This window comes from Capricornis sumatraensis, chromosome 4 (genome assembly GCF_032405125.1).
Source record: "Capricornis sumatraensis isolate serow.1 chromosome 4, serow.2, whole genome shotgun sequence".
Taxonomy (NCBI): Eukaryota; Metazoa; Chordata; class Mammalia; order Artiodactyla; family Bovidae; genus Capricornis; species Capricornis sumatraensis.
Genome location: NC_091072.1, coordinates 153,748,211 through 153,775,896, shown reverse-complemented (window position 1 = coordinate 153,775,896; position 27,686 = coordinate 153,748,211). Strand labels below are relative to the sequence as shown.

The window sequence follows — 27,686 nt, the reverse complement described above, 5'->3', positions numbered from 1 at the left end:
CGCCCACAGGAGTTGCGTCCCAGGCCGGGCACACAGCATGCAGCAGTCCCCACAACTCTGACAACCACAGGCCTCACGCTCTCCAAGGATCCTGTCATTTTCCCGTCCCCGTAAATCAAAGTATTTCAGAAATTTCAACCAAGCCTCCCACTTGGAGGGATTCATATAATCCTCTCAGGCCACATGACCCCAGTTGGGGTTTGCAGAATCAACATGGTCCTGCAGCCACAAACAAAACAGAGAGGACCAGCTCAAGGGCTGGGGCTCTGGAACATTCCACGGGGAGCCTGTGTCCACACTCCCTCAAGAAGCCAAGGGCTCAGGGCGCAACCTGAGGAGGACGGCCGTCCTCTACCTCGAAGGCTGCAGCACACAGCCCAGAGGCAGCGAACCGGAGAACCAGGGCCAGAGTCAGCCCACTCTGACACGGTAGGACATACCCTTGATTTCAGTTCAAGTCAGTTTTACAAAGTACACACACGCTCCACTGGATTTCCAGTTTCTTTTGGAAAATGCAAAGATCTGGTCCCACTGGGCCCACATCCCACAGGCTACAGTTGACTTGGGTGAGGAACAACCTCCCCCTGTGGTTGCGGTGTGTCCACCCCAGTTCACCCCAGTCCCTGCCACCCAGGTGTCCTGACACCAAGGCAGCCTGACGGGGCCGCCCCGCAGGATGCACCCAGCCAGGGCTCACATGCGTCACCTGCCTGGCCCCCGAAAGGCACTGGAGCTGGTGACCCCCATGGCAGGCCAACAGGCCCGTCAGCAAGGAGACGGTTGGAGGCAGCACTGGCCCCGGCAGAGGAAGGCATCCTGCCCAGCGGCAGGGAAAGAGGGGCCAGGGCCCCCGGTGGTGGACAGCCCTTCCACACCCTCCTGGGCCAGCAGAGATGCTGGCCAAGAGGCATGGCGGAGGCAGGGAAAAAGGGAGGCCTGGCAAGCGGAGGGCGGCCCAGGGCTGCAAGGCACTGGCAGCTGAGGTGGTCTCTGTTTATTGTCGGTGAGGAAAACCCTCTCAAGTTAATACAGTGTGATCTTTCCCTGGAGGTGTGCTGAGGGAAGGGCCCTAAAGGCACCCCAGAAATAGCTTATAGCAACAGTGCTTTGCCCCAAGAGCTGCTGGGCACGTCCCCTGGGGCGAAGGTGCTGGTCCCCATCGGCTCCTCCTCTCCCACAGCTGTCCCGGGGGTGAGCGGCCATCAGTCCTTTGGAGGCGACAGAGTCGGAAGGGAACAGACAACAGGCGCGTGTGAGGAGACAGGCTGGCGCTGACCACCAGGGGCGGGTCCGCCGCACCCCAGCCCTGGGGTGGCGGGGAGAGCCCACGGGAGGGGCTGGGGCCACGGTGTGGGGTGAAGGGCCAGGGTTAGCACCTACAGGCAGCACGCCCGCCTGCTGCTGGCCTGGGGCCCGCCCGCCTCCCCCGAGGCCCGCCCTTAGGGGGCTCAGCTCCCGGGCACCCCACCCGCCCCAGCACCCTGTCTCGGGCAGGGAGACTTCCTGCAGAATGAGGGGAGGTGATGGAAGCACCTCCTAAGACTTTGAGTAACAAAGGGAGGGGGCTGTCCATGAGGCCCCTTCAGGTCTTGAGGACACAGTAACCACCTCCAACTTTAATTAAGAGACTTCATAAATAGAGCTCCTGAGTGCAGAGAGAGAGAGGCAAGGCTGCCTGCCCTGCCAGGATGACAGGGACTCAGACCCAGGACGGCGGGGAGCGGGAAGGGGCCGCTGTGGCCGAGTCTGGCTTGCCGACCTGCCCAGAGGGCAGGAGACCCAGGCCAGAGGGTCCACCACGGGCAGACCCTCATAGGCAGACAGACCCTCTGCTCCCCTCCGCACGTGGTACAGGAGTGAAGCGGGACCAAGGGCAGGGGCCCGTGGGACGAGACCCTGCTCGCTCCTGGGGTCGGTCACAGCATCTGGAGTCAGGAGAGCCAGGCAGGGGGCTCAGAGGAGAGGGAAGAAAAACTCTTTAGCCCAGACCAGCCAGAAGACCCTGAGGAGGGAGAGGCCATCACCCAGAGGCTCCCTCCCCTAAGTCATCTTTCCTCTTGACTGATCCTGAAGGGACACAGAAGCTCCCCCCCGCCCCGCAGAGCGCAGCCAGTGCGGGGGTGGTGTCCCCAGCTGGCAGTCTGCACCGTTAGCTCCTGTCTCCGGGGCACTTGCTCTTGGTATCACGCTTGTTTCCTAGCAGCTTCAGCACCTTCATGGTCTTGAACTTGCCCTTCTTCTTGCCCTCGGACTCAGCCTCCTTCTGGAACTCTGCAGAAGGGAAAGGGCAGTCGATTGGGGCGGGCCAGGGAGTGGCAGCCAACAGTCTCAGCCCACCACCACCCCCACGTCGCCTGGAACCGTGGACATGTCCCTTCATCCTTTTGCGTCTCCAGTTCTTCACCTCTAGGACGGGACCCCACCCCTTCCCAGCATTTCGGCAGGGATCGGGATACGAAGGCAGTGGGGGAGCCCTAGAGCACGGCTGATGTTTTATCTCGAAAAGCCTCTATTCCCCTACAGCTCTGTGGCTTACAACACAAACACTGACTGTCAGAGCTAGAAGAAACCGCAGTCATCTGGCCTAGTCCCTCACTTATTACGGACAAGGAAAATGTGAGTTTGAAACAGATTACCACCAGCCAAGCTTTTTGTGGGTGCCAGGCCATGCCTAAGTGCTTTATACAGGTTATCTCAGTCATCCTCAGCACCCGCCCAGGAGGTGGGTGCCTCTGTTCACCCCCATCCTGCAGACAAGGAGAGTGAGGCCTGAAGGGGTGAAGCGCTGGCACAAAGCCACCCAGCTGGGACGCGTCAGAGCTGGGACCAGAATCCAGTCTAACTGGAGCCCAGACGGAACCGCAAGGCCACAAAATGAATCACTGAGGGAACCAAGATTAGGCCCAGGCCTCCTGACTCCCAGTCCAGTGCTCTCTCATCTTCTCCAAGGGCGGGAGTTGGGGGACTGCTCTTTGAACCCAGAGACCCCTCCTGAACCAGCTGTGGATCTCAAGGAGGAATGCACAGCTCAAGGCAGACATACCCTGGGAAAGGGCCCCATACGCCACCACCCTCCCTGTTGGTACCACAGCATTCCACACCCATCTTCCTGGCCATAGGTTGGCTTGCCTTGCTACACATGGCCTTCTCGCCAAAAGAAAGGCTTGCACACACTGTCCCTGTGGGTACCCCTTCCAACACTGTGTTCAACCGGCCCCCCACCCTGCAGGAGTTCAAGCAGGCCAGAACCCCAGGAGGGGCCTCACCTTTCTTCTTGATCATGGCTTCCAACATCTTATCTTCCTCTTCCTCCCTGAAATGAGACAGGGAAGCTGAGTGTCCCACAGGAGGAAGGGCCAGATAATCTCTCAGGCCCCTCCAGAGTCTCTGAGTCCACACAGGCTGAGCAAGGGGGAGCTGAGATGGTTGGCGGTGAAGGTCTCATCCCCAAGGAAGCCCCGGGAGCCCCGCCCCCAGCCAAGTCACCTCTGCCGGTCCTCGTCCAGGCAGTTGACGATGGCGTTGCGCTGCTCGATGAGGGTCACGAGCTCTTGCATCAGCACCTTCTCTCGGCCCCGGTCCTCCTCTGTCCAGTCCTTTTCTGCTCAAGGAGAAAAGCTGGGGACGTGAGGCCCAGGAAGCAAGGAACCAACACCTAAGTGCTAAGGGTGACTGCCGATCAGCCCCACGCTGGACACCATGAGGACAAGGAGAAGCCCAGATGGGTGGGGATTACAGTTTTTGGAGAAACGGAGGTTGTTGCAGAAGAGACCAAGAATACCAGTCTGCCTACCAAAGAGACTCTCCCAGGGGGCTCTGAGAGGACCAGTACAACACAGGCTCTGCGAACAGAGACCAGCATGGCCCAAAGAGCTTCCTGTTTATGTTCACGCATTCATGCAACCAGTGTTCACTAGGTGGTTTCCTGGGGGAGGCAGGATTAGGGCTGGGCCTGCTAAGAGTTTCCAGTGGCGGGCTGGCGGGAGTGGGGAGATACCAGGGAACCCCAGGGAGCACACACAGGAGAAGCAACGTGACCTAAGAGGCATCCTCGGACACCCATCTAATGCCAGGAAGCAGGGGGGCTAGAACGGACCCTGGGGGTCGGGAGACCTACCAGGAAGTGTCCCTGATATCTCAGACACCTGCTGCCCTCCCTGCTCACCCCCGTCTCCTGATTTCAAGAACCCAGGCCATCCCACAGAACGACACCCTCAGAGACCCACCTGCTCCTTGGTATTCCTCTAACCCAGCCTGCAGACTTCCAGGGGACGGATGCCCCCACATATGACCTTCCTAATACAACATCTGCCACTACAGGCCTCCTCACCCCTCAGCCATGGCCCAAACCCGCACCGCCTCCTCTTGCCAAAACTGGACCAATGGCCCAGCACAGTTCTGGGGACAATGTGGGTTTCAGAGTCATCACTCCAGTTCAAAGCCTACTCTGCTGTTTCTCGAATCTGGGGCCTGGGTAAGCTATGTCCGCAACCTACACGGGGGGAAGCTGAGGCTCAGGGAAGCTAAGTCCCTGACCAGTGTCCCACAGCAAGGGTGAAGCCAGTGCCTATTTCCGGGCAGCCCCATGTCCCCAAGCTATAGCTTTACCGTGTCTTACGGATCTCCGGCCCACCTGGGGCCTTTAAACCAGTTGCTCCAAAGGCAACAACCAGGACAGGAAGACAAGGCCAGGATGCACTGCCATCTCACACAGGATTGGAGAAGTAACATACACAAGGCCCGGGGCCAGGCTGGCCTGGAGAACAGAGGTGCGGGCCCCTCTCTGGCCACAAGGTGTCGCTGCGGTTCCCTCGGCATGGTGGCCACGCCCCAGCCTCCGGAGATTTGGGAGTGACTCATAGAGGGCAGTGGAGGGCTGGGACATTCTGTGACTTCCCCAGGGGCGTTCCTGACTCTGGGTCTCATCCAGCCTCCCAAGCTGCCCAGTCAATGGGAAAGCAGGGCCACCATCCCAGCCAGGAGGAGGGACTGTGTGTGTGTGCAGGCACACGGCCAAGTCAGAGACTCAGAAAGAAGCCCAGCTCCCCCACCAAGAGGCAAGTCTCAACCTCTCTGGCTCTCCGTTTCCTCATCTGTTCAATGGGAAACGATTCCTAACCACCTGGGTCAGAGGAAGTGGTCAAAAGCCCTGGCTCCTGCCTCTGGACGTGCCACAGTCCTGCAGTCTCTCTCAGCCCACAGCTGTGCTTCACCCCACGTCGTGGGCAGACCCCAACTTGGTCACGTAGTAAGCATCAGCCCCTCCGAGGGCACACCACATTTCCACATCCCATCTCCTGTTCCTGAGAACGCCCTCCCAGGTGGGCACCTCCGTTCCTGTGTCACACACGGAGCCACTGAGACTGCGTGCCAAGCCCGGGATGTGCAGCCAACACACATCCTAAGGGCACCAGCAAGTTCCCGCAGCGCACAGGACGGTGTGGCTCCACGCCCAGCCCCTCCCAGCTGCTCCCCTCCATCCTCAGCACACCCCATCCCTCCCTCCCAGAGTCGCTCTGAGCCATGCCGTGCAGGGGGCCCTCCCACTGGCCCTCCCTGCACCAGCAGAATCCTGCCACGCTCTGACCTAACGGCCATGAGCCCAGAGCTGCCCCAGGACAGAAACATGCTCTCCCTCACTCATCGAGGCAACCCAGGGCCCTGGAGACTGACTGCCCCCAACCCTACACCCAAGGACCTACCCACCCACACCTTCCGGGGGAGAAGGGGGCCAAAAAAGGTCAGTCTGCTCCTGGCCTTGGAGAGCTCTCTGCAGGCCTGTCATCTGACGCACAGATGTCACAGCCCCATGTGGGTCTCCTCTCCCATCTTAGCTTGAGTCTATTAACCCTCTGTTAGGACCCAGACAGCACCTCCCGCCATGTCCTCTGGCCCTGCTCCCACAGTCTGCTCAGGCCTCCCCATCGGGGCTCTGTCCGTCCTTCCCCAGCCCACTCCTCCGTGTCACCAGGCCCCAGGGCAGGTGACCGGGGACAGGGCGTGGCCACGGTCACCTGGCTTGTTGAGAAGGCACCGGAGCTCGTACTCCACGTCGGCCTGCCGCTGCTCCAGGTTCTGCTGCTTGAAGCTGGAAAGTGGGAAGAAGGTGACTGTTATTTCTGCCCCGGCTGCCTGCCCTGCCCTGAGCTGATGAGGGAAGAAGGTGAAGATTCTCAGTCCTGAGCTCTGTGGATTCAGGGCAGGGGGGAGCCGGGCAGGGAAGGAGGGGAGGCAGGACTCACACATAGATGAGCTCCGACTCCCGCCGAACCAGCAGGTGCTTCTCGTGGATGAGCTTGAACCAGTCCACCAGCATGTCGTCTTCACGGCCCTCTGCAAGCCAGGTGCTCACTGAGGCCAGGGCTGGCGAGGATGCCATGGCGGCCCCCACCCTGGGGAAGAGGCTTCCCCCACCTGAGTCCCCCCACCCCCTGCCAAGCCCCCCACAGCCCCCACACCGTTCACTCCGCCACGCAGCTTCTCCTCCAGCAGGACCCCACGGTGTTCCAGGGCATCCAGCTGGCGCTCGATGGTGTCTATTTCTCCGTGGATATCCTCCTCGGGGATGTACTGGTCGGACTGGACCTGCCCAACAGCGCCCAGTCACCTGTGATCAGCCCGCCCTCCCATCTGTCTGCCGCCAGGAGCTTCCCTCTGGCCAGTGCTGGCCTCCCAGGCCCTGTCCCACACCCCATGCCCTGGGTCCCAGTGCCATCAGGTATGCCCAGAGGGTGACACAACTTTCTGCCTCTCTTGGCAACTTCCTCCCCTCCTCTGGCACTTCAGAAAGGACATCATAATATGAGAAAGAGACCCAAAGGAGAGAGAAACCAAGAACACTCAAGTTGTTTAAGTAGAAGTATGTCATGTGAAGGCTTTGATCCTTGTACTATTATTAGCAACAATTTAAATGCATCACCCCGTGCTTTTGGTCAGAGCAGCTGATCTGCTCAAAATTCCCCCTGGCTGCAAGTCAGATCTCCCACCTGGGCCTCCCAGGCACGCTCCCTCCCACATCTCAGGGAAGCTGCCCAGATGGACCACCCTGTCGCAGGGTCCCACAGGAAGCCTGAGGCCGCCAAGGCACGGGGCCGGAGCCCAGGTAGCCAGGTATCTGGGGCTCCTAGTAGATACCTTGCGTTTGATGAGTGGGAAGCCATGTCCTGGGGCAGGTGGTCTCGCTGGCTTCGAGCCCCTGGTGGCCTTCTTTACACTTGGGGATGCTGTGGGTGATGGCTTCCGGTTAAAAGGGTTCTCCTTGCAAGAAGACTAAAGGCAGGGAAACATGACAGAAGATATTAAAAGTCAGGAAAGGGCAGTGGGACCCTGGGAGCTTGATCACGTGGATCCACGGAAAGCAGGGCGGGTGGGAATCAGGCAGAATCTCCCAGCATCCAGTCTGAGGCACCCAGTCATTCAACAAAGACTTCCACTTCCCAGCACCCCTCATGTGCAGCTGCCACACTGGGTGCTGTTCTACACGCTTGTCTAATTCTCACAACCACTCCACAAAGTGGGTCGTGTCTGCCCATCTTACCGGTGAGGAAACTCAAGTTTTGAGGGGTTAAGTAATTGGCCCAAGGTCACGTTCTTCCCAAGGGCCCAAGCTGGAGTGTGACTTGGTCTGTTTCAGGCCGGGCAGCCCTCCGGCGCTGGGGGCAGTGGTCAGGACGTGCAGTTTAGGGCAGGATGAAGCAATGGTAGCTCACCCAGGCCTCACCAACACCCCTTTCCCAGCAGGGATTACAGGGCTCAGCACTTTGCCCAGGGTCTCCCAGCCAGGAAGTACAAAAGTAGGACCCCGCTTTCAGTAGAGGGAGGCAGCCCCTGCCCTACCCAAGAAAGGCCCCCATCCTACACTGCTCCTCCCCAGGGAGAACTCTGTCCTCTCTGAGGCCAGCAGAGCGGGCAGGCCCAGCACGGGAACAGACCCTGCCTGCCACGAGGGCAGTGCCAGCATCTTCCCACCACTTCCCCCAGCTCATCGGAAACAGGCGTCCCATGGAGTGGTCCCAGGAGTGAGGACCTGGCTTTCCAAGAGCTGGGGGAGGAAGAGGGAGGGGAGAGCTGCTCACCTCACCTGTGCCAACTGCTCAGGTGGGGGAGGGGGAGTTCTTTGAGGCTGCAAGTTGCTCTGGGAGCTGACGTAGGAGTCCAGGCGCGGCTGGGAGACAGTCTGGTCCCCGCAGAGCAGCACCTACCCAAGGGCCTTGTCTCCCGCCCTCAATGTCTCAGATTCCCTCCGAATCCTAGGGTGAGAGTAAGGGATGGGGCACCCCAGGAGGAAGCCCCCTTGGGGCTCTGCCCTCACCCTCCACAATCACACCTGGAGCACCTCAACAGGGTCAGACAGCCCGAAGGCCCCAAGTCCCTCAAGGGTTCTCAGCAACAGAACTCTTCAAACCAACCCTTCACACACCCCAAGGCAGGAAACGGCCAGCTGCCTGTAGTGGGGATGGGGGGGATTCACAATCAGCTCTCTCCTCCACCCACTCAGCAAGGAACCCTGGGACCCCTAAGAGCATCCGGAGGCCCAGAGAAAAGGCGGGACCTTGTCCAAGACACACAGCAGGTGGTGACAGCTGGGCTGGGGGTGGTCACCCAGACCAAAGAAGGTTAGACGGCATTTGAAAGGTGCACAAACCAACAGCTCCGGCTCCTCTGCAGACTTATCCTCTGTCAGGCTGGTCAGATCAGGACTACAGCCGGCCTGGGGCCAGCCTCCACCCAGGGCGGGTAAGCCCAGGCCCTCAGAGGACTGCAGAGTGTGGCACAGAGTGCAGGATCAGAACCTGCTGGTGGACTTCCCCGGTGGCCCAGTGGTTAAGAATCCGTTTACCAACACAGGGGACTCGGGCTCGATCCCTGGTCCGGGAAGATTCCACATGCCTCGGAGCAACTGAGCCTGCGCACAACTACCGAAGCCCACGCTCTCGGCCCCGCGTGCTGCAACACCTGAAGCCCATGCGCCGAGAGCCTGCGCTCGGCCACAAGAGAGGCCCCCGCAATGAGCAGCCGGCACATCGCAACAGAGCAGCCCCCGTGCCTGCAGCTACAGAAAGCCCGCGCGCTACAGGACCCAATACAACCAAAAATAATCAATTAATAATTTTTTAAAAAAGAAGCTGGTGGCTCCAGGACTTCCATATTGGTTCAATGGCTAAGACTCTGCAGGGGGGCCCAGGCGCGATCTCTGGTCAGAGAACTCGATCCCACATGAAGCAACTAAGAGTTTGCATGGCACAACTAAAGATCCCACGTGTTGCAGCTAAGACCTGGCACAGCCAAATAAATAAATATTAAAAAAAAAAAAAAAAAAGACCCTGGTGGCACAAAGGGACTCTGGTCCTTTAATTTAAAAAAAAAAAAACCTGGTGGTGCAAAGGGACTCTGGTCCTTTAATAAATAATAAAAAAAAAGAAAAGAAAAGAAAAGATGCTGGTGGTGCAAAGGAGAGACCTCTTGGTAAACTAGGTGCCCAGAGCAGTGTCCTGCCCCCGGTGACCTCTGGTTCTTGGCAGGGCCCTGAGAAACAGGTGCTCCACCAATCACAAAGGTCATCTGGAAAACGAGCTGCCGGGGGTGGGTGCCCACTGCAGCCCCCAGAGGGGACGGAGTGTGGGGCCAGCTTGGGAGGGGGCCTGGGAAGGGAGCGGCAGCAGGGGCTGTCTGTACCCCCACAGTGGCCACAACAGAAGCACCCAGTAAAGCCGTTTCCTGGGCCCTCTGCCTGTTGAGAGCTGACTCCTCCTCTACAAGTCCACCCCACTACAAACTCCATACAAGGCATAGTCGTCTCGGTACCCCACCCCCAACTTGGCTGTGAGCACCTGGGGACAAGGACCACCACAGCCATCACCCTGGGAGCCCAGGCCAGCCCGTGCACACAAGAGCGACTCCATCGACACCATCAGCCCCGTTCTATAGGAGGGGAGACTGAGGTCTCTGGAGAAGGAACGCGACCCCAAGAAGGGCACCATCCCCTCCCCTCTGTGCTCTCTACCCCAGGTGGAAGGACAATCATCTAGGCCTGTCTCCCTGAGCAGAGGGTGAGCCCTTGGAGGGCAAGGACAGGGTCTCAATGATGCTGTGCCAGGTTCTGGCACAAACAGGGCTTCAGTGAATGGAAAGCGGATGGAAGATGTGTGGGTGAGTGGTGGCTGGTGTGTGTGTCTCCAACAGGCACATGCATGGGCTCGGCAGGTAAATAAGAGCTAGATGCCTCAAGACATGGAAGGTCGGGCAAGTGGACAGGTAAACAGATGGACAGGAGCTCTGGCCAGCGGATAAAAGGATGTTGAGAGGGAGCTGTACCTCAGTGCATGGAGTGATGAATGGCCAGACGGGCAGAGCCAAGGTCACCCCACAAGTCAGGGACAGCAACGATGGCCAGCCCTGGACATTCCTGCCCCGAGACCAGGCCCACGTCCACTAGACAGGACAGCAGACACTCACCTTCACCTGCAGCTGCGGGGATGAGGCTCCAGGGGAAGGCGCAGGGCTCTTGTCTCCAACCAACACAAGGGGGCTGGGGGCAGTGTCACCGCAGGGCTTGGCTGGCGGGGGACCCGGGCTGCCCCTGGCATTGGGGGCAAGCCCAGGGCTGGCTTGAGGCGTCCGGTCCACGCTGGCCTGCACTAGCTCCCCGGAAGAGGACAGGGAGGAGTTGGCAGAGAGGCTGGCAGAGGTCCCAGGGGTGCCAGGGGCGTGGACGGCAGGCTCTGAGGAGCTCTTAGGCACGACGGGTGGTTCCAGGAGCTCCTCACTGGGGGGCTGGCTGGAGCTCTCGGACGCCAGGCTCTCCACGCTGAGGGCTGGCGATGGGGTAGCCGAAGGCGGCTCCGAGCGGGACAGGCGGGAGGCATGGAGAGCTGCACAAACCAAACCGCGAATGGGTGCCGAGCGAGGGGGCAGAGACAGGCCCTCTGGCCTCGCCTGACACTTCGCTCTCGACAGTGAAGTAAGAGGTGGCCCAGGAAACCCAAGTCCTCCACATCCAGGCAGGCAGGCAGGAGCCTCAAGGAGAGCAAAGGTGGGACAGGACCAAGGTCACTGGCAGGCAGATCACCCAAATTCATGCCGCACATTCTGGGCTCTGGCCTGCGCCTCGTGGTGCAGCTGTAGCCCTCGTTTCCTTATGGCTCTTGCTTCCTCCTCTAGTGTGCTACAGCCTCCGCTTCCCCTCCCATGACTGATCTGACCCAAAGAAAGCCGAATTGAAAAGGCAAAAAGGCCTCGCACTCAGCAGAGGTGGAGGGAAAGCAACAGGGGAGGAGCAGCAGGCAGCTCCCGGCCAGGCACTTCCAGCCTCATGGACGACGGCTGCCACGCTTCAAAGCATCCTCCGTGCTTTCCAGGTGAGACGACAGACTTGGCGAGAAGGGCTGGGATTGGACCCAGCTGTGTCTGACTCAGAGCTCATCCCATTGGCTGCCTCCACCGCCCACCACCTCCAATCAGCCGACCCACGCACGACCCACCACGCTCAGCTGGAGGGTCCCAGGGCCCTAGCAGGGGTTGCGGGGACCTGGACCACTTGAGCACTGGCCTCCTGTCATTTCTAGTGCGCTCTCGGTCTCACTGTCTGAGGGACTCCCACTGAGGTCTCCGAGGCAGTCGGAGCCCCGCCGTGATGGAAGGGGACCGGGCATTGGGCCCGAGAAGACTGCAGGATGAGAGGGAGGGCCTGGCGGAGGGAGGCACAGCGCCCGGGACCTGGCCCACCACCTCCATCCTCCGGGGAGACGAAGGACACACACAGGGGACGAGCTGCTCAGAGTCACTAGCGCCCGCGTCCCACAGCTGGGTCAGAGCCTCAGGCGCCTGGAACTGGAGGGCAGTGACTGGGTGGGCAGGACTGGGGCTAACCCTGTCGCGCACCTTCCTCAAGCCTGACTCTGTGTTAATAAGCACATCAATGGATAACATTTAATTCTCACAACCGTCCTGCAAGGTGGGTTACGAAGGGTTGAGAGTAGAGTCGGAGAGCCTGGGTTCAAATTCTGCCTCCACCGCTTAAGTGCTGTGCGGCTTTGAGCAAATCACTCGCCCTCTCTATGCCTCAGTTTCCTCACCCGCAAAACAGAGTGCCCGACCTACCCCAAGGGTTTGCTCCGATTAACTGAGGGCACACACGGCGCCTGACCTGGAGGGGCGTCCCAGGGCACCCCTGCCCTTCCCGGGCCCTGGGTTCACCCAGGTGCCCAACCCCAGGGCCCCTCTCCGGGGAGCTCCCAGGAACAGCACTCACCGAGGGGGGATGTGCTGGGTGCTCGGGGGGCGGGGCGCTTCTTCGTCTTGGGGCTGCTCGTGGGGGTGATGCCGTACCAGGGGTGCAGCGACTTGGGTGTGGACTCCGGTGGGGTCGAGGCAGGGCCGGGGGCCAGGCTGGGTGCAGCGGGGGGCTCCTCCTCCTCTTCCTCAAAGGGGTTGTAGGGCTTGGGCTCTGGGCCCTGTGGGGCCGCTTTGTCCACACCTCCGTTCTCCACCTGCCTGCCTTCCTGGCCCGGCGGCGGCCCGGGGCTGCTGCTCGGGGGCAGGGGGGCTGGCTTCTTCTTTGGCTCTGCCTGCACCAGTGTGATCCACGGCGGGTCTTTCCTGGGGGCTGGCGTCCTGGACGGAGGCCAAGAAGAGGTAGCACCCATAAGCAGGCAAGGAAGCGGAGCATCCTTCTCTCCCCAGACAGTGCATCCCACAGTGGGTAGGTGAGACACGGCACCCTTCCCCTCTCCCACCCCAGCCTGGTGGGGCTTGTCTGGGCCCAAAGCCCAAATGGAGAGAGTGGGGGGCCCTCTCTCTTCCCCTCCCTCTGCCTCTCTTTGTCTCTCTCCACCCCCCGCCCCCCTGTTCAGGGACCATACAGGGAAAGCACAGCTCCCAAAGAAGAACTGGAAATCGAGGTTCCTCGCCTGTGATGTGGGGCTCCAGGGGGTGGAGGCTCTGAGTCTGGCATACAATGGAGCTCTGCTGGGTCTTTCTATACTCTGCTACTAATTCTTAAAACTACTCTAGGAGGCCTAGGCCTCCCACACTCCAGAGGCTTGAGGAGATTAAGGGACTCCGGAGGCAGCCTGCTACCAGGCCCTGCTGCCCGCGGGGAGAGGGGTCCCGGGGGAGCCACACAGGAAGGGGGTGTGGCTACAGGCTCCTGCCCACCAGAGAGGAGCCCCCCCTTTTTGGGAGGGGGCGCTGGTGGGTCACATGGCCTTGTTGCCGACCCAGACCCCCAAGGGGTACTCCCTTTTCCCCCCACCCCGCCAGGGCCTTGAAAGCCCTCGGAGCCAGCGTACCTCTCTGACAGCTTGGGGGTCCCTCTGGGCTTGGGGATGGGGGGTTCTTGCAGCTTCCCTAGGTGGGAAAGGAGAGTGAGCCAGGTGGTGGAGTGGAGCAGTCAGGGAGCCAACCCCAGTGCCTGCCTCACCTAGGAGTGCCCTTCCATCCCACCCGGTAGGTCGTGGACTCCAGGTGGCCATGGCAACCTCCCCTGCACCCTGCACCTCCCCAGTCCAGCGCTCCGGGAGATTAAACACCAGAGGTAACAGGTAGAGAAGGTCAAAGCCACGAGGCCAGGACACCTGGAGACCACCACCCCCTGACCTCATGCCTTTCAGTTAAGGAGGGGGAACCCAAGTGCCCCTCTGACACTTTCCCAAAGTGGACAGGAGGTCACCTCCTCCTGAAAGTCTCCCCTGACTCCCCAGTGTCCTCCGTGAATTCCACAGTAGCCTCTGCTCCTCTGTTGTTCTTTTCAGGAATGTTTTGACTCTTTATTCCTTCATATAAATTTAGAATCAACTTGTCAATTTCCTCAAAAAAAGAAAAAATCTACCAAAAACCTCAAACTTAAACAAAAGGGTAAAATAGGATTACACAGTGCATGTAACTTTTTAAAATAAAGTATACAATTCTGTGGCACTGAGTACATTCATCTTATACTTGTGTGATTCTTTTAATATTTTCTCACTAGACAATTTTATTACCGAAAATAACGCTTTCTTTCTTTCTCATTCTTTTTTCTGGTGTTTCCCAGCTGACTAGGGCCTCCAGTACAACGAGGGACACAAGTACTGACACTGGGCCTGCCATCCAGGTCCCAGACATTCCTTCCTCCTGTCTCCCACTCCTTCCTAGTTCCTGGAACCTTCATCAGTGAAATAAATCCCTGGTATCCTGAATGCTCCCTTCACATGCTGGCGCTAACAACCTCACTGTCCCTGAAGACAGTTCTCCCTGCAACCTCTCAAGTCAGGCTGTCTTCCCCCGTGGCCCTAGTGCCACTGAGTGTGGGGACGGGGCAGGGTCCTCCCTGACCCCCACTGCTTCTTTCTGTGCACCCCCTTTTCTCCCCTCAAGTTTCAGCTCTGAATCTCCTTTCATCAGATGATACCACCGCCCACTACCCCTTATTATTGCTGTTGCTTAGTCACTAAGTTGTGTCCAACTCTTTGCGACACCACGGACTGTAGCCTGCCAGGCTCCTCTGCCCATGGGATTTCCCAGGCGAGAGTACTGGAGTGGGTTGCCATTTCCTTCTCCATGCCCCTCCATCTAAATAGACTTCTTACATTCTACCAAAATCCTTGTGTGTGCGTGTGTGTGTGTGTGTGTGTGTGCGTGCGCGCGCGCGCGCGCGCGCCTGTCTCTCCCTTGAGACCGGCAGCGCCTCCGAGGCACAAATAGGTCTGAACGCCCAACTCAGGAACCAGTCTCCATGAGCGTGGAACAGAACAAATCCCAGAGGGAGGAAACCAGGGAGCCTCCCTCCCCCAGGCCTCTACAGATAAGAGTTGCCCAGCACGTCTCGGGTTGCAGAGAACCTTGTTCCTATGAGCTCATGAGGCCCAGGGAGGTCACGTGGGAAGATTCTAAGGGGCGGGGTGGTGAGGCAGAGATCTCTACTGCAGGGCAGGAGGTCAGGCTGGGGAGCACCCCAGGGTACACCTGACCAGGGACACAGCTTCCCCAGCCCCTGAGCAGTCCTTGCCAGATACCCAGATGTAGACAAACACACAGGCTGGGCGTGGGGGGAGGTCACCTGAGTGTGGACACACAGAGTCCCAGACACACTGGGGACACAGGCACCTGTGGTGTGCACTCGCTACACGCCCCGAAACCAAAGCTCACAATACAGACACACAAGAACACACACCTGGGACACAAAGAAGGGGGCGGTCCAGGCCGGAGACGGGGGTCTACATCCCATCCCCCCAACACGGAGAACAGAGCGTGCACAGAGGGGCCTCGATAACAACTTGCTGCATGAATTAATAACCTCAGTGCCACAGCTGTCCCCAGCATACCCACCACACACAGGCACAGAGAGCGTGGCCCCACGGATACCCCCGGGTACAGGTACGTTTAAACAGCAGCCACACCCCAGGGAACGCCCAGCCCCAACAGGACCCCCGCTCACCGTTCACCAGGCCGCTGCCGCCTCCCTGCTCCACCAAGTTCTCCTGCTGCAGACTGGACCGGGGCCGGGGCGTGGGGGGCGTCGGGGCTGTGCTCTCGGAGGCCTTCCTGGGGGCGGGTGTGGGGCGGCTGGCCGGGGGGCTGGCCAGCTCCTGTGGTCTGCCGGGAACCCGGGGCTTGGTGGGGACCTGGGGTCGGCCCTCGGGGCTGGCCTTGGGCACATCCGCCTCGGCCCCTGCAGTCGCCTTAGGGCTGGGGCTGCCGCCCTCCACCTCCTTGGTTTCTTCTGTAAGTTGCTGCTGCTTTGGCTGCGGCGGGGTTCCAGGCCTGACCCCTGATCGCCCACTGGGGCCCAGTCTGGCACAGTGCTCTGCACACACGAAGGTGCCCTCCTCTGGCCCATTCCTGTAAGCTCCAGGGAGCAGCGTGCTGGAACACCGCCGACACCTGCCAGCAAGAAGGGCGGGGGCGGTCAACTTAACCAGCCCAGGGTGCTGGCTACCCGTTCTCCAGCAGCCAAAGCTGTACCTTCCCCTCCTCCCGGCTGCCAGCCCGGAGGAGTCCTATCTCAGTACTCATAACTTGCCAGCGGAAAAGGAAAATGGTAACTGTCAGAATCATAGTAGAACAAAAAAACCACGTGAAAGCAACACCATAGTTGTGAAACATGCCTTCAGTTTCTGCTGCAAGAGGAAGCAAAGGTTCCCCCCTCAAGGTTCCATCCAGTACGCAAGCCACCACTCATTAGTGGCTCAAAAAATCACTTTAGTGGTTTGCAACCAACCAGGTTTGTTTTGTTTTTCTATGAAATAGAATCAAGTACAATGTATCAGAGTGTATCACACTTGTTTTATGAACCTAATTCCAGTTGTATATCAATTTATGCAAATTTGATTTCATGGATATACCTACAACTGGTGTCAAACATGCCTTACTGGTGGTTACCATAAAAAGATTTTAAAACACTGTCCTGACAGCCAGACATGACAGCATCAATGCAGTGTTTGCTTTTCTCAAGATTTTGGCCCTCATGACACCTCAGTTCTGCAATCAGGTGCCTGGGTTTCAGGTCCAGCCACTACATCTGAACGTGCACGTGCGCGCGCACACACACACACACCCACACCCATAGCTGAATACATGCTATAACTCCCATTCACTGGTTCTCATTGACTATTCAGTTGTAAAACAGTTTCCATACATTCTCTAAGCTATTTATATATTCCCTGCCTCTTACTCAAGTTTCTTTAAACGGTCACTTCCCCCGGGAACCACACATTCAAAGCAAGTTGTTACTATGATTTTTTTAACTGCTTTCTTTTTAGAAAACACAAAAGCAAAATAAAACAGAAGAAAAAACTAAAACTAAAATAAAAATTTTAAAAGTGCTTTCTTTTCTCCGGGCTTTTAAAGCATATTCTGTGCCTTGATCCTCATCAGGTACTTAGCCTCGAGGAGATCTGGCCCCGTTTCTGTTTCTATTTCTGGGACTGAGCCAATAACGTTCTCCCTTCGCTAGTCTGTTTGTCCGTCAGTAAAATGGCGATAAGAAAGATGCTCCAACACGCAGAGCGGGGCAAGGGGCCTGGCAGCCCGCGGTGTTGAATCTCGGGGCGCTCCCGCCCCGCCCGCTCACCGGAAGCAGTGCCGGTGGTACAGCTTGCCGTCGGCCAGGTAACGCTGCACCAGGTGTACGTGCTGCTGGCAGGCAGCGCACGTGCTGCTGGGGGTCCGGTGGGAGCCCTGCTTCGACAGGCTGCCTGGGGAGCACTCCTCACCCTGCAGGGAATGGGGTGAGGTTAGGGTCGCCGGCCCTTTGGTTCAAGAACGCCCCCGTTTCCCCGCTCTAATGGTGGCCATCCCCCGAGTGTGCAAGGCGCTAACTGCTCCACCAGAACCCCGGAGAGGCAGAGGGTAGGAGACTGTCACTGTTTCACCCTGAGGAAGCCCAGAAAGGGAAAGACTTGCTCAAGCTCACTGAGTCAGGATGGAACAAAAAAAGCCTGGCTTCCAGTTTCTGGGGCTCTCTCTGCAAGAAGGCAGCTTCTGGCTACATGAGCCTTTCTCCTGTCCCTGCAGGTGAACCTTCCCTCACAGATGACTGTCCTCTGAGGCCCACCTCGACTGCCTTCTCTCTCCCCAACCGGAACCAAGATTTACATCTGTTTCTCAGCTTCTAAGCACCGTGACCTTGAGCAAGCTGCTTCCATCTCTGGGCCTTGGGTCCATACCTGCCCAGTGGAATTCTATAACCCCGCCTGTCTCAGCCCCACGCATGCTCACTGGGCACCCACCCTGGGCCAGGCTCCCGGCCCCTCAGGAGCTCTTCCAGCAAGGAGCAGATGGGAGCAGGTAGCGAAAGCCCTTTGCATACTGGGAAGTGCTGTCCAGATATGAAAGGCTGGGGTCACCCAATGAGATCTCGGAACTGACAGCATGACCCTCACTTCCCAGCTGAGAGATCCTGAACAAGTGGCCAAACCTCTCAGGGCTTCAATTTCTTCTCGTTATATCAGGACACACAATACCCACCTCCCAGGGTTATCGGGAGGAGTAAGCAGAATCAGGTTAAGAGGTTGACAGTCCAGTCTCATGAGAATCAAGGGGAGAATCTGCTGTATTGTATGTGTGAGTCTTGCCAGTCCCATGATGGAGGGTCAGTGCCCTGGATGCTCTTGCTCCTCTGGGGTTGGCCTTCCCCTGCCCCTGCCCTCTGCCCTGGCCTATGAACTTCTACTTCCAAAGCCAGCGGGAAAGGGACTGAGAACACCCCCTGAACCCGGCAGTGGCAGCTGTCCCCCTTGACCACCCCCACTTCCCTAGCCCCCAGCAACTGCCTACCTGAGCCCTGTCTCCTGGGTCCGCGGGAGTAGATGCTTCGGATGGCGGGGAGGACAGCGCCAGGCCCTTTCTGGGTGATGAGACACCAGCTGCTGAGAGACCAGAGAAGGGCCCTGAGGCAGCTAGAGATTCTGGAGGCCCAACCTGGCCTGAGCTTTGGGCTCCCCAGCCACCACTTGATGGTGAACCACCCAAGCCAGTGGGACCAGGCTCCCACTTCACACAGACACAGGGGACGCCTCCACTGCCAAGCTAAGTGCGGAGGGCAAGGTACCCAACCTCGCTGGGCCTCCACAGAGTGGGACAGTGAGTCCCACCACCCAGAGCAGTGTGAACAGTAAGGCACGAGGACAATCACAGGACCAACAGTGCCCAGTACATGAAAGGACAGGTGGCTTCCTTCCCACCAAGTTTAGCGGGTGAAGGAAAGGAGAGGGGAGGAACCACACGGTGCTAGCCTGAAGCTTCAAGAAGATGGGTTGGCTCCCTGGGAGCTCCTGAGGAGCTGCCCTGCCCCTGCCCAGGTGGCCAGTTACAGCCCTGAACCCTGCCTTCGTGCCCTCCAACCAGAAGAAGCCCAGCCATTACCCCACCTGCCTCCTCCAAGACTGCCCCGTCATTGCTTCAGCAAATCTCCACTGAGCACCTACTCTGTACTCAGGGATTAAAATAACCCCCACAAATTCAGAGAACTGTATACAAAAAGAAAAAAAGTCAATGCTGCTATACGATAATTCTTAAAAATAAAATCCAGGGAGTTTCCTGGTGGCCCAGTGGTTAGGACTCTGCGCTTCCACTGCACAGGGCACAAAATCCATCCCTGGTTGGGGAGCTAAGATCCCGCAAGCTGTCAACCAAAAAAAAAAAGACAAAACCCAACTTCCTTACTGGGGTCATAATCCATTAACAGACCCTGAAATCAACTGAGGGGACTGTAACCAGCATATTGTAAAGATGAATTAGAAGAAAATATCCGTAGGCATCTCGTATTCTAAGGGGAGAATCGTTTCCTGAACCTTGTTTCAGCAACATATGTATACATGAACATGGATTATAATGGGAAACACATTGTTCACCATGAGTCATGGTCAAAAATTTGGGGCCCACTCTATACCCCACCATCCTCACCTTCTCCCTCACTCTCCTGGGACACACAGTCCCCTTGCTTCCCCCTTGCCTGGAATATTCCTCTTCAGATCTTCACACAGCCTCCTTCTCCTCCTTATTCAAAGCTGAGCTCAACTGTCACCTCCTCAGAGAGGCCCTCCATGACTGCTCACCAAAAATAGCCACTTCCTCCTCTCATTGCTTTTTATACCATTACCTTATGTTGTTTCCTTATCCGGCTCATCTGAAATTACATTCACTACTTTGTTCTCGCTCTCCCTCGCCCATCCTTTAGACTGCAAGCTCTGAGTCTGTGTCATTCTCAGCTCTCTCCCTAGTACCTCCCACGGTGCCTGGCACACAGTAGAAGCGAAAGAAATATTTGTTCAATGAATGAGTAAGTGCCAGGTACTGGAGTCAGGCAGCTGTAGACTCAACAGAGATGGTCTACAGGGGAAAGAAGAGTAATCGAGATGCTGTGACCAGAGTCTTCTGCGTTCACCATGGGGTATGAAGCTGCAAGAGCACCTGGAGTACATCAGGGCAGGCTGCTTGGAGGAGGCAAAATGTGGAGATGAGAGGATGAGTAGGAAAGAATGTGCCAGGGCACGGGAGGCAGGGAACAGGGACTAGAGGATCACCAAGAGGAAAGACTTTAGCAGTAAAGGAATGTGATATATTCAGAGCAGCACAAGAAATTCAGTATGACTACAACCCGGGGCAGTGAGCGGCTTAAGCTAAGTGGGGAGAGGTCCTCAGGAGCCTGGCTAAGAAACTGGGCTTCATGCTGATGACACCACCCTTGTCACCCTGGGGTGGGGTAGGGCGGGGTACCCCTCCTCTGATTCCCTCAGCCACTGGGCTTCCTTCCCTCACACACTGGTTCCAGATTCCATGGCGGCTCCTGGAGGTCAGGGGTCAGCTGATGTGCCCAAGGTCACCGGCCCCCACAGAGCGCTCACACAAGATGAACAGGCATGGCACGGTGGTATCTCAGCCACAGCCAGCTTCCCAAGGTACCCACTGCAGACAGTCAAGCCTGGGCAAATTTACCCTTGAAGTCCCTCCCCTGGCCCAGAGAGTACAGAACACGACCATCTGGGGGAGGCCAAATGCCAGCTTCGCCTCCAGGGTTGGAACAACCTCCCTGCGCCTCCTCTGGTTGAGCAGCAGGTGGGATAAAAATGGTCTGCATTTAGGGACCAAGTTGCATGGAAAGCACAAGCTGTGCCTTTAGTGACAAGAAATCCCTGCAGGCCCACAGGGTGCTCTCACCCAGGCACAGCCGGGGGAACTAGGTCACCTGAGTGATACCACCCCCAGGATGCCTGGTGAGGCATAGTATTACCAAGGGTCCTGCCCACCCGCCTACCCACCCACAGGGTCCCAGGAGGTGGCCCTCCAGAGAAGAGCTTAGTAGAGAGAGACTGGGGTTCGGCCACCAGGAACACTCCAGAAGAAAAGACTGAACTGTGATTCTAGGTGAGCAAGCTAAACTCTAACCCAATGGATTAAAAAATAATAATAATAATAGTAACCCTGGGTCCTAAACAAGGGCCAGACACAGGTTCATGCTTCCTCGCTTACTCCCATCAACCCTGTGAGGTGGACGCTGTTCTTTTCTTTTTTAAAAAATTTATTATTTACTTTTTTGTCTGTGCCAGGTCCCAGGTGGCTCAGTGGGTAAAGAATCTACCTGCAATGCAGGAGAGGCGAGTTTGATCCCTGGATCGGGAAGATCCCCTGGAGGAGGAAATGGCAACCCATTCCAGTATTCTTGTCTGGAGGATTCTGTGGACAGAGGAGCCTGGTAGGCTACCGTCCATGGACTCGCAAAGAACCGGACACGACTAAAGGGACTGAGCACACAGATCTTAGCTGTGGTACGCGGGATCGTTAGCTGGTGACATGCAAACTCTTAGCTGTGGGAGCATAGAGTCGTAGCCACTGAATCACCAGGGGAGTCCCCTGGGCGCTATTCTGTCCTCACTGCAAAGGGGAACCTAAGCTGAGAGGTGACCGCGTGACCCACTATCACCCAGACAGTAAAAGGCACCATGCTGCCTCTCATCAAAGACTCAGCAGTTGAAAAATACTTTCATTTTGATTTCTAGTCAAATACACATAATGTTATTTGTTCAATTATAATATTAATCCCTAGCATTATGGGAAAGATGGGGAGTAACAGAGTATTTTAATTTTTAAATTGTTACGCTTTTTTCTATGTTCTAAATTTTCTACAGTAAGCATGTGTTTACTCCAAACAAACAAAAAAAAATCCTGACTTTTTTTTTTTAAGAGATGAGATAAGATTATCCACACGGAGAGCAGAGGCAGGAGGAAGGAATGACATGGCAGGGGCCACAGGTCCCGTGACAGCTGTGAGCAGCGCAGGAGTCAGGACACCCGGATTCAGTTTTCCGGCTGTGTGACCTTAAGTTCCTCGCTTCCCCTCTCTGAGCCCATGTCCTCGCTATGGAAGGTTGGGGTCTAGGAGATTCTTGCATGGGGACGCTCCAGGCAGGAGATTCAGTAGCCACCTGACTCAGGGCAGAGAAATACCCTTATACCCCCACCCCCATTCCTTTACCCCACCTCCCACAATTCCCCAGGTTCTCAGTTCTCAGGCCTTGAAGGTCACTGCTGGGAAAGATGAAGCCAAATAGCCCCACAGGATCACTGCCTGGCTGGAGAGAAAAAAACCCAGGGAAGTGTCTGTAAACAGGAAGTGAGGGTAGGAGCCAGTGAGGTGAGCTCCCAGACGGCGGATGAACTTGCCCTGCTTTGTCTCCTCTGACACTATTGTTTTGTTTTTTACTGTTTTGCCAAGACCACATGGCTTGCAGGATCTTAACTCTCTGACCCAGGGTGGAACCCAAGCCTCCAGCAGTGGAAACGCAGGGCCCTAACCACTGGCCCACCAGGGAAGTCCCTCTTCTGCCATTATTTTGCTCAGTCACTAGTTCACGTGTTTGTGGTCTGTCTCCCCCACCAGACTGTGAGCTCCTTGAGGGCAGTGATCTCCTTCACAGCTGTAATCCCTGGGGTCCCAGCCCAGCGTTATTTTACTCATAAATATGTGAGTGGATGGATGATGTGGTGAATGAATGATGGGCTGCCTGACTGCACCCTGTCTGCAGCTCAGAAAACAGGTGCCACACTCCTAGGGCCCCGCCCCTAAGGATGGCACCCTCTCACCTGGGGCACCCTCTCACCTGGGCCGGAGCCGGCGAAGTGGTTGTAATACTGGGACACGTAGGTCATGATGCTGAGGCAATCGGGGACACTCATGGAGACCATGTCATTGGGATCCAGGAGGGCAGGGATGCCCAGCTCCTTCTCGGCCACTTCAAAGGCCTGGGGTGGGGGCAGATGTCAGGGTGGGGGAAGGTTTGGGGTTGGGGGGGTAGGGATGGGGGCAGGTGTAGGGGAGGGAGAAGTTGGGCAGGGTGGGAAACAGAAGCAGCCACAGCAGGAAGAGGAGGCAGGGTCAGGGGGTGCTACCCTGCATAGGCCCAGCCTCATTCGGAGGGATAAGGGGGCCAGAGCAGGGGTGACTGGGCTCCTCGCAGCTCTGGCCCCATACTGTGACCTGGAGTGGGGAAGGGCTGGTATTCCAGGCACAAGCCGGCCAGAGGGGAGCAGGGGGTGGGGAGAGGAGCAGCCAGGGCCCCAGGGCAGGACAGCTGCTCCAGGAGCCCCTCGATCGGTTCCTGTTCTGCAAGACCCCTGCCCTCTGATACACACCCCACCCCCCCGCACAACACCCAGCCTCATCGTGGGCTTCCATCTGCCTGGGGGACTCACCAAACGGTTATTCTCGAAGACATTGTCCTTGGAAAGTGAATCAAAATCTCTGCAAAAGAAAAGGGGTCGGCGGGGAGGAGCACTGAGCAGAGGGCAGGGCCATGGGTATAGCGTGACCAGGGGAGGTGACCTTATCCTAACCAGCCTGGGCCTCAGCAGGGTTTGGGGAGGCATCTGTGGGCTGTCGAGGAGGAAACTGAGGGAATAAGCACAGGCTAAAAGAGTAGGGGTAGCCAGGTGGGAACGAGGAAGAGCTTATTGTCCCAGGAGGCCTCCAAGTAGAGGCTGGAAACCCAAGGGGCGGGGCTGAAAAAGTCCCAGCTTCAAGTTTATCTCCCAAGAAGCCATGTCCTGACTCAGTGGCAAACGTAAAAACTAAGACCAAGTCCAAGGCTGGTCACGAGAGGGACAGCCATGGATTGCTGACCTCACTCTGGGCACTGGGCTGAGCTCCTGCATTCAATTTGTTTTCAGCTCTACTTGGCAGGTATTCATCCCACTTTACAGATGGGGACACTGAGGTCCAGAGAGAGAAAGCCACTGTGGGGAGAGGTAGCCACTGTGGGAATCTGCATTTCTCGTCCTTCCACTGCATGTCACAAACCTGGAGAAGCCACCCCAGCTTCCTGAATCCCTAACCCAGCCCCAAGACAAATGTTGTTTTAATGGGGCCAGGAATAGAACAAGTCTGAACCAGCCTAGAAATGGTATATTCTCCAGAGCTGCCGGCACTAAATGGCTGGCTGACCCAGCTGGGCCACTCCTGGGGGAACCCTCAGTGGCGGAGCAGCGAAGGGTGTCCTAGTTTCTTAGCTGGGACAGGTGAGAAGTGGCAGGGCCTGCCAGGGGACCCTGACTGTGGGTATCCCCCCCTCCCCACCTGCCCGCTCCAGCTGCTGGAGCAGCTGAAACCGGCGGAGGAGGCCCAGCCTGCTTGCTCAGCAGCCTCCTGGGTCTTGTCCTTCTATGGCTGAAAACTGCAGCCTGACTGCTTGAGAGACGTGGGCCCAGAGGCCGCAGCAGGCCAGCGCGGCCTCCCAAGTCTGGGTCCCAGGCTCTGCTCTTCCAGGCCAGGCCTTGTGATCTGGGGCAAGTCAACAGTCCTTGCGGCCTTTGTGTTCCCATCTGCAAATTGGGGGAAGCCTCGTACCACCTCCCAGCTTGGTGGGGAGGACCGAGATGGGTGGAGGCAGGCCTTGCAGACGCAAGAGAGCCCTCCTCCTCCTGCTCACCTGCAGGCAGAGTCCAAGGTGCCGTGAACCCTGGGCCGAGATAGGAGGGGGTTGCTTGCAAGCTGTCCCAAGGCCCAGGGTCGGGTGGGCTGGGAGGCGGAGGGGCTGTGTATGCACTTCAGCTCCGTTTCCCACCTCTGGCCAGGCTGCTTCCCCCTCCCCTCAACTGGGTCCCTAACTCCTCCCTCTGCTTCGCCACTGCCTCAGAGTGTGACCCTGAGCAAGCTACACACAACCTCTCTAAACCTCGGGGTGAGGGTTAGGATTAGCGTTGTGACACCACCCCAGCTCCCAACAAAAGCCTGTTCTGAGACCAAATGAGACAAAAGCAACTTGTCAGGGCCCTGGACTGCAGTCTCCCCAGTGGTGGTCCTTCAAGGCTAGGGTCACATTTTTGTTCACCCCGTGCACCCAACACCCTCCACACTGCCTGGTACTTAGTAGGCGCTCCATTAATGTCTACTGAATGCATACATGATGGCAACAGCGTGAAAACTGTAAAGGTCCCCAGGATGCTACAATTTTTCCTCTGCTTCTTCTCCCTCCCCCACCTTGGCCCCTAATCAACACCTGGGGTTGGGAAGCCTATTTTCTGAGAGTTTTCAAAGGCCTGGGAAGTTCTATTTTTGGCCATGGGGGAGATGAGGAGCCCAAAAATGAAACCCACATGGTCCTGCCCGCAAGGGAGCTTAAAGATGCCTGAATTGGGAAAGGCGGGATGGGCCAGCCCCCTCACCCACCTCCAGCAGAGGCCTGGGCCCAACGCTCCAGCAGCCTGAACCACTTAAGAAGAGAGTGCTTGTCCTCACCCCTACCCCAGCCCTACTCTCACGGAGATCTTCCCCTACCTATCACTGAGGTCCTCTCTGTGCCTCATGTAGGACCTGGGCCTCAAGTTTTCATCCTGTGCAATGGGCTGGCAGCCCAGATGCTGGCCTGCCTTGCAAATGAATGATCGGACCTGATTCCGGATCTCTTCTCAGAGGGAAGCCCCTCTCTGCTCCACACTAATGCCACGTCCCTCCCTGTGGCCCCACCCACCCTCCTTGGCCTGCTGGAGGCCCTAAGCACTCTGGCCCAGCCACGTCCCGGTTTTCCCCGCCCTGTGCTACGGGCTCCAACAGCGCTGCCTGTATCTCTGCTCATGATATCCTCTGCCTGGAAGGCCCTTCCCTGACCTGGCTCCTGCGATCTCCTTGAAGATGAGGTGACCAGGCCACCCCAGCCTGGTCCTCTGACACAGCACTTCCCACGTGGATTTCTCAGCACTGCTTATACATCTATCACCCCCACAGGCCATAGGAGACTGTGTAGGGTTTGTCTCTTGGTTGATTGGAAGCTATTTCCATCACCAGGTTCAGTGCCCAGCACAGAGTATAACTCTGCAGACACTTTTAGGAATAAATGAAGGAATAAGACACTTGCATCATCCCTTCCTGCCTAATAACACTACTTACAATCACTAATGTTAACTGAATGTTCATCATCTTATTTAATCCTCACAACAATCCTGGGAGGCTAGGTCTTATTGTCAAACCCACTTTACAGGTGAAGAAACTGATCCCGGATGGGATCTACTAGTTTTCCCACACCTAGGACACAGAGGCGCTGACCACAAACCAAGCAGCCTGCATTTTGTGGCTGGCAGGCTCAAGTCCACGATGTAGCTTAGCTTGACACTTGAGACCTTTCACACCCTGGCCCTGTCTCACCACCTGCCCTCCAGCCAAAACAGAAGATCCCTGCAGGCCTCCACTCTAATTTGTGGGTCCAGTCCGGGTACCCTTCTCCATCCTTCAAGCCCTGGCTCCTAAGCCCCCTTACCCCACGTCACATGCCCCACGGCAGACAGTGGCCCACCTACATCTCCACCCCGTCTCGTTCACTTCTACACCCACACCCTCTCCTCCAGGGCCCACCCCAGGGCCTGACCCACCACCCACAGACATGGTACCACATGGTACAAAATAAACTAAGAGCATCTACACTATCGAATCCTTGAGGTCATCCTTCCCTTCCGTGATGCAGGATCAAATCCTTCCCTTCCGTGATGAAAGATCAAATCCTTCCCTTCCGTGATGCAGAATCAAATCCTTCATCCTTCCCTTCCTTCTCTCCTTCATCAAAGCCGCCCAGTTTCTGTCTTTGGGGAGCACAGGTCTGAAGGTGGAACAGACACACAGAAGGTTCCAGACCCTGCCAGGGAAGCCCCATCCGAGGGGCTGTAAGCAAGATGGGCAAGGACCATGACTCTTGTCCCCAATTTGCATATGAGACCAGAAGTACAAGGAACAGCAGGTGCCAGATAAGCATGTATTGTTTTATGAATGAATGAGTGGGAGAGGTTCCAGGGCCCCAGGTAGGGGGAGCAGAAACCCCAAGTCAACTGCCCTGGGGGCTCTGGATAAAATCTCCCACGGAGCCTGGGAACTGGGCAGCTGAGGGCAAGAAAGAGCCATTTCACACCCTGGAGCAGCCCTTTAGGGCTGTAGGTCCAACCCTGGCAGTCTTCATTCAGCCCCCCTGCCCCATGGAGGACAGCCGGGTCGTGAGGCACACACCTGGGAGGCAGGGCCGTGTCCTGGGGGAGGGGTGTTCCATCCATTCATCTGACCTCTGCTAAAGTAGGGACTCCTCTGTGCCAGGCACTGTGCTAGTGCCTTGAAGAAGAGATGGCCCAGGAGAATCAAAGCAAGGGGACCCCACAAAGAGAACGGGAACCTCAATGCCGAACGGGGAGGGGGCTGCTCAGAGCTCCTGTTTAGTGTAAGAAAGGCCCAGGGTCCCGGAGGAGGGCGCGGGTGCCTTTTCAAAGAGTCCATGCCTTGGGGGCTTCGGTGTCCCTTTGGCGGAAATCAGAGCGCTGTGGGCGGGGCCAGGCCCCCGGTAGAGGGACCGGCACGCGGGGCGGGTTCAGTGTTCCAGTGGGCGGGGTCAGGGGCCAAGTGGGGGAGGGGTACCCTGGATCGGAGGGTCTCGGCGTCCCGCGAGGCGCTGGGGGCCCGCCGAAGGGTGGGCGTCCCGGCCTCTGGGGGCGGCGTCTGCCACCGCCCCGGCTCCGCGTCACTGAGGGGGGCGGGGGGTCCCCAGCAACGAGCCCGCGCCGCCCTGCGCCCTGGCCGCCCGCCCTCCCGGCACTCACAGCAGGTCGGGCCGGTGCCGGTGCAGGATGGCGCAGAAGGCCAGGCCGTCCCGGAAGGAGCTGCTAAGGTCGCGGATGTCCACGCCGCGGTAGCCCTCGCACTGGCGGCGGCACCAGGCCAGCAGCGCGCCCCGCGGCCCCGCCAT

General features: G+C 57.6%; 1 protein-coding gene across 3 annotated transcripts; it reads right to left on the bottom strand.

Moving 5' to 3' along the window:
• Positions 1–737: 737 nt before the first annotated feature.
• Positions 738–27,686, bottom strand: MICALL1 (MICAL like 1). Of its 3 annotated transcripts, none has more exons than XM_068970465.1 (16): positions 27,541–27,686; positions 23,167–23,215; positions 22,575–22,716; positions 18,253–18,341; positions 17,048–17,190; positions 15,413–15,858; positions 13,290–13,347; positions 12,251–12,612; positions 10,456–10,871; positions 7,135–7,269; positions 6,459–6,585; positions 6,243–6,333; positions 6,015–6,088; positions 3,487–3,601; positions 3,251–3,313; positions 738–2,282 (listed from the first exon to the last, which is right to left on the bottom strand). In XM_068970465.1, the coding sequence occupies exons 1-16, from the start codon at positions 27,684–27,686 to the stop codon at positions 2,150–2,152; spliced, it is 2,589 nt and encodes an 862-aa protein (XP_068826566.1). In that variant the 3' UTR covers positions 738–2,149. The 3 variants fall into 3 exon arrangements, with proteins under 3 accessions (XP_068826566.1, XP_068826567.1, XP_068826569.1); XM_068970466.1 differs by having other exon boundaries at positions 738–2,271; positions 3,267–3,313; XM_068970468.1 differs by having other exon boundaries at positions 738–2,271; positions 3,267–3,313; positions 10,462–10,871.

What these genes read in the sequence shown, in the direction of transcription:
- MICALL1 (XM_068970465.1), bottom strand. Translation starts at nt 27,686, where the DNA reads ATGGCGGGGCCGCGGGGCGCGCTGCTGGCCTGGTGCCGCCGCCAGTGC. An exon ending in TCTTCGAGAATAACCGTTTG is followed by an intron (nt 22,717 to 23,166) that starts GTGAGTCCCCCA and finishes CCCCCACCCCAG; the next exon opens with GCCTTTGAAGTGGCCGAGAA. An exon ending in ACCCAGCACATCCCCCCTCG is followed by an intron (nt 10,872 to 12,250) that starts GTGAGTGCTGTT and finishes TGGTTTGTGCAG; the next exon opens with CTCTCCATGCCTCCCGCCTG.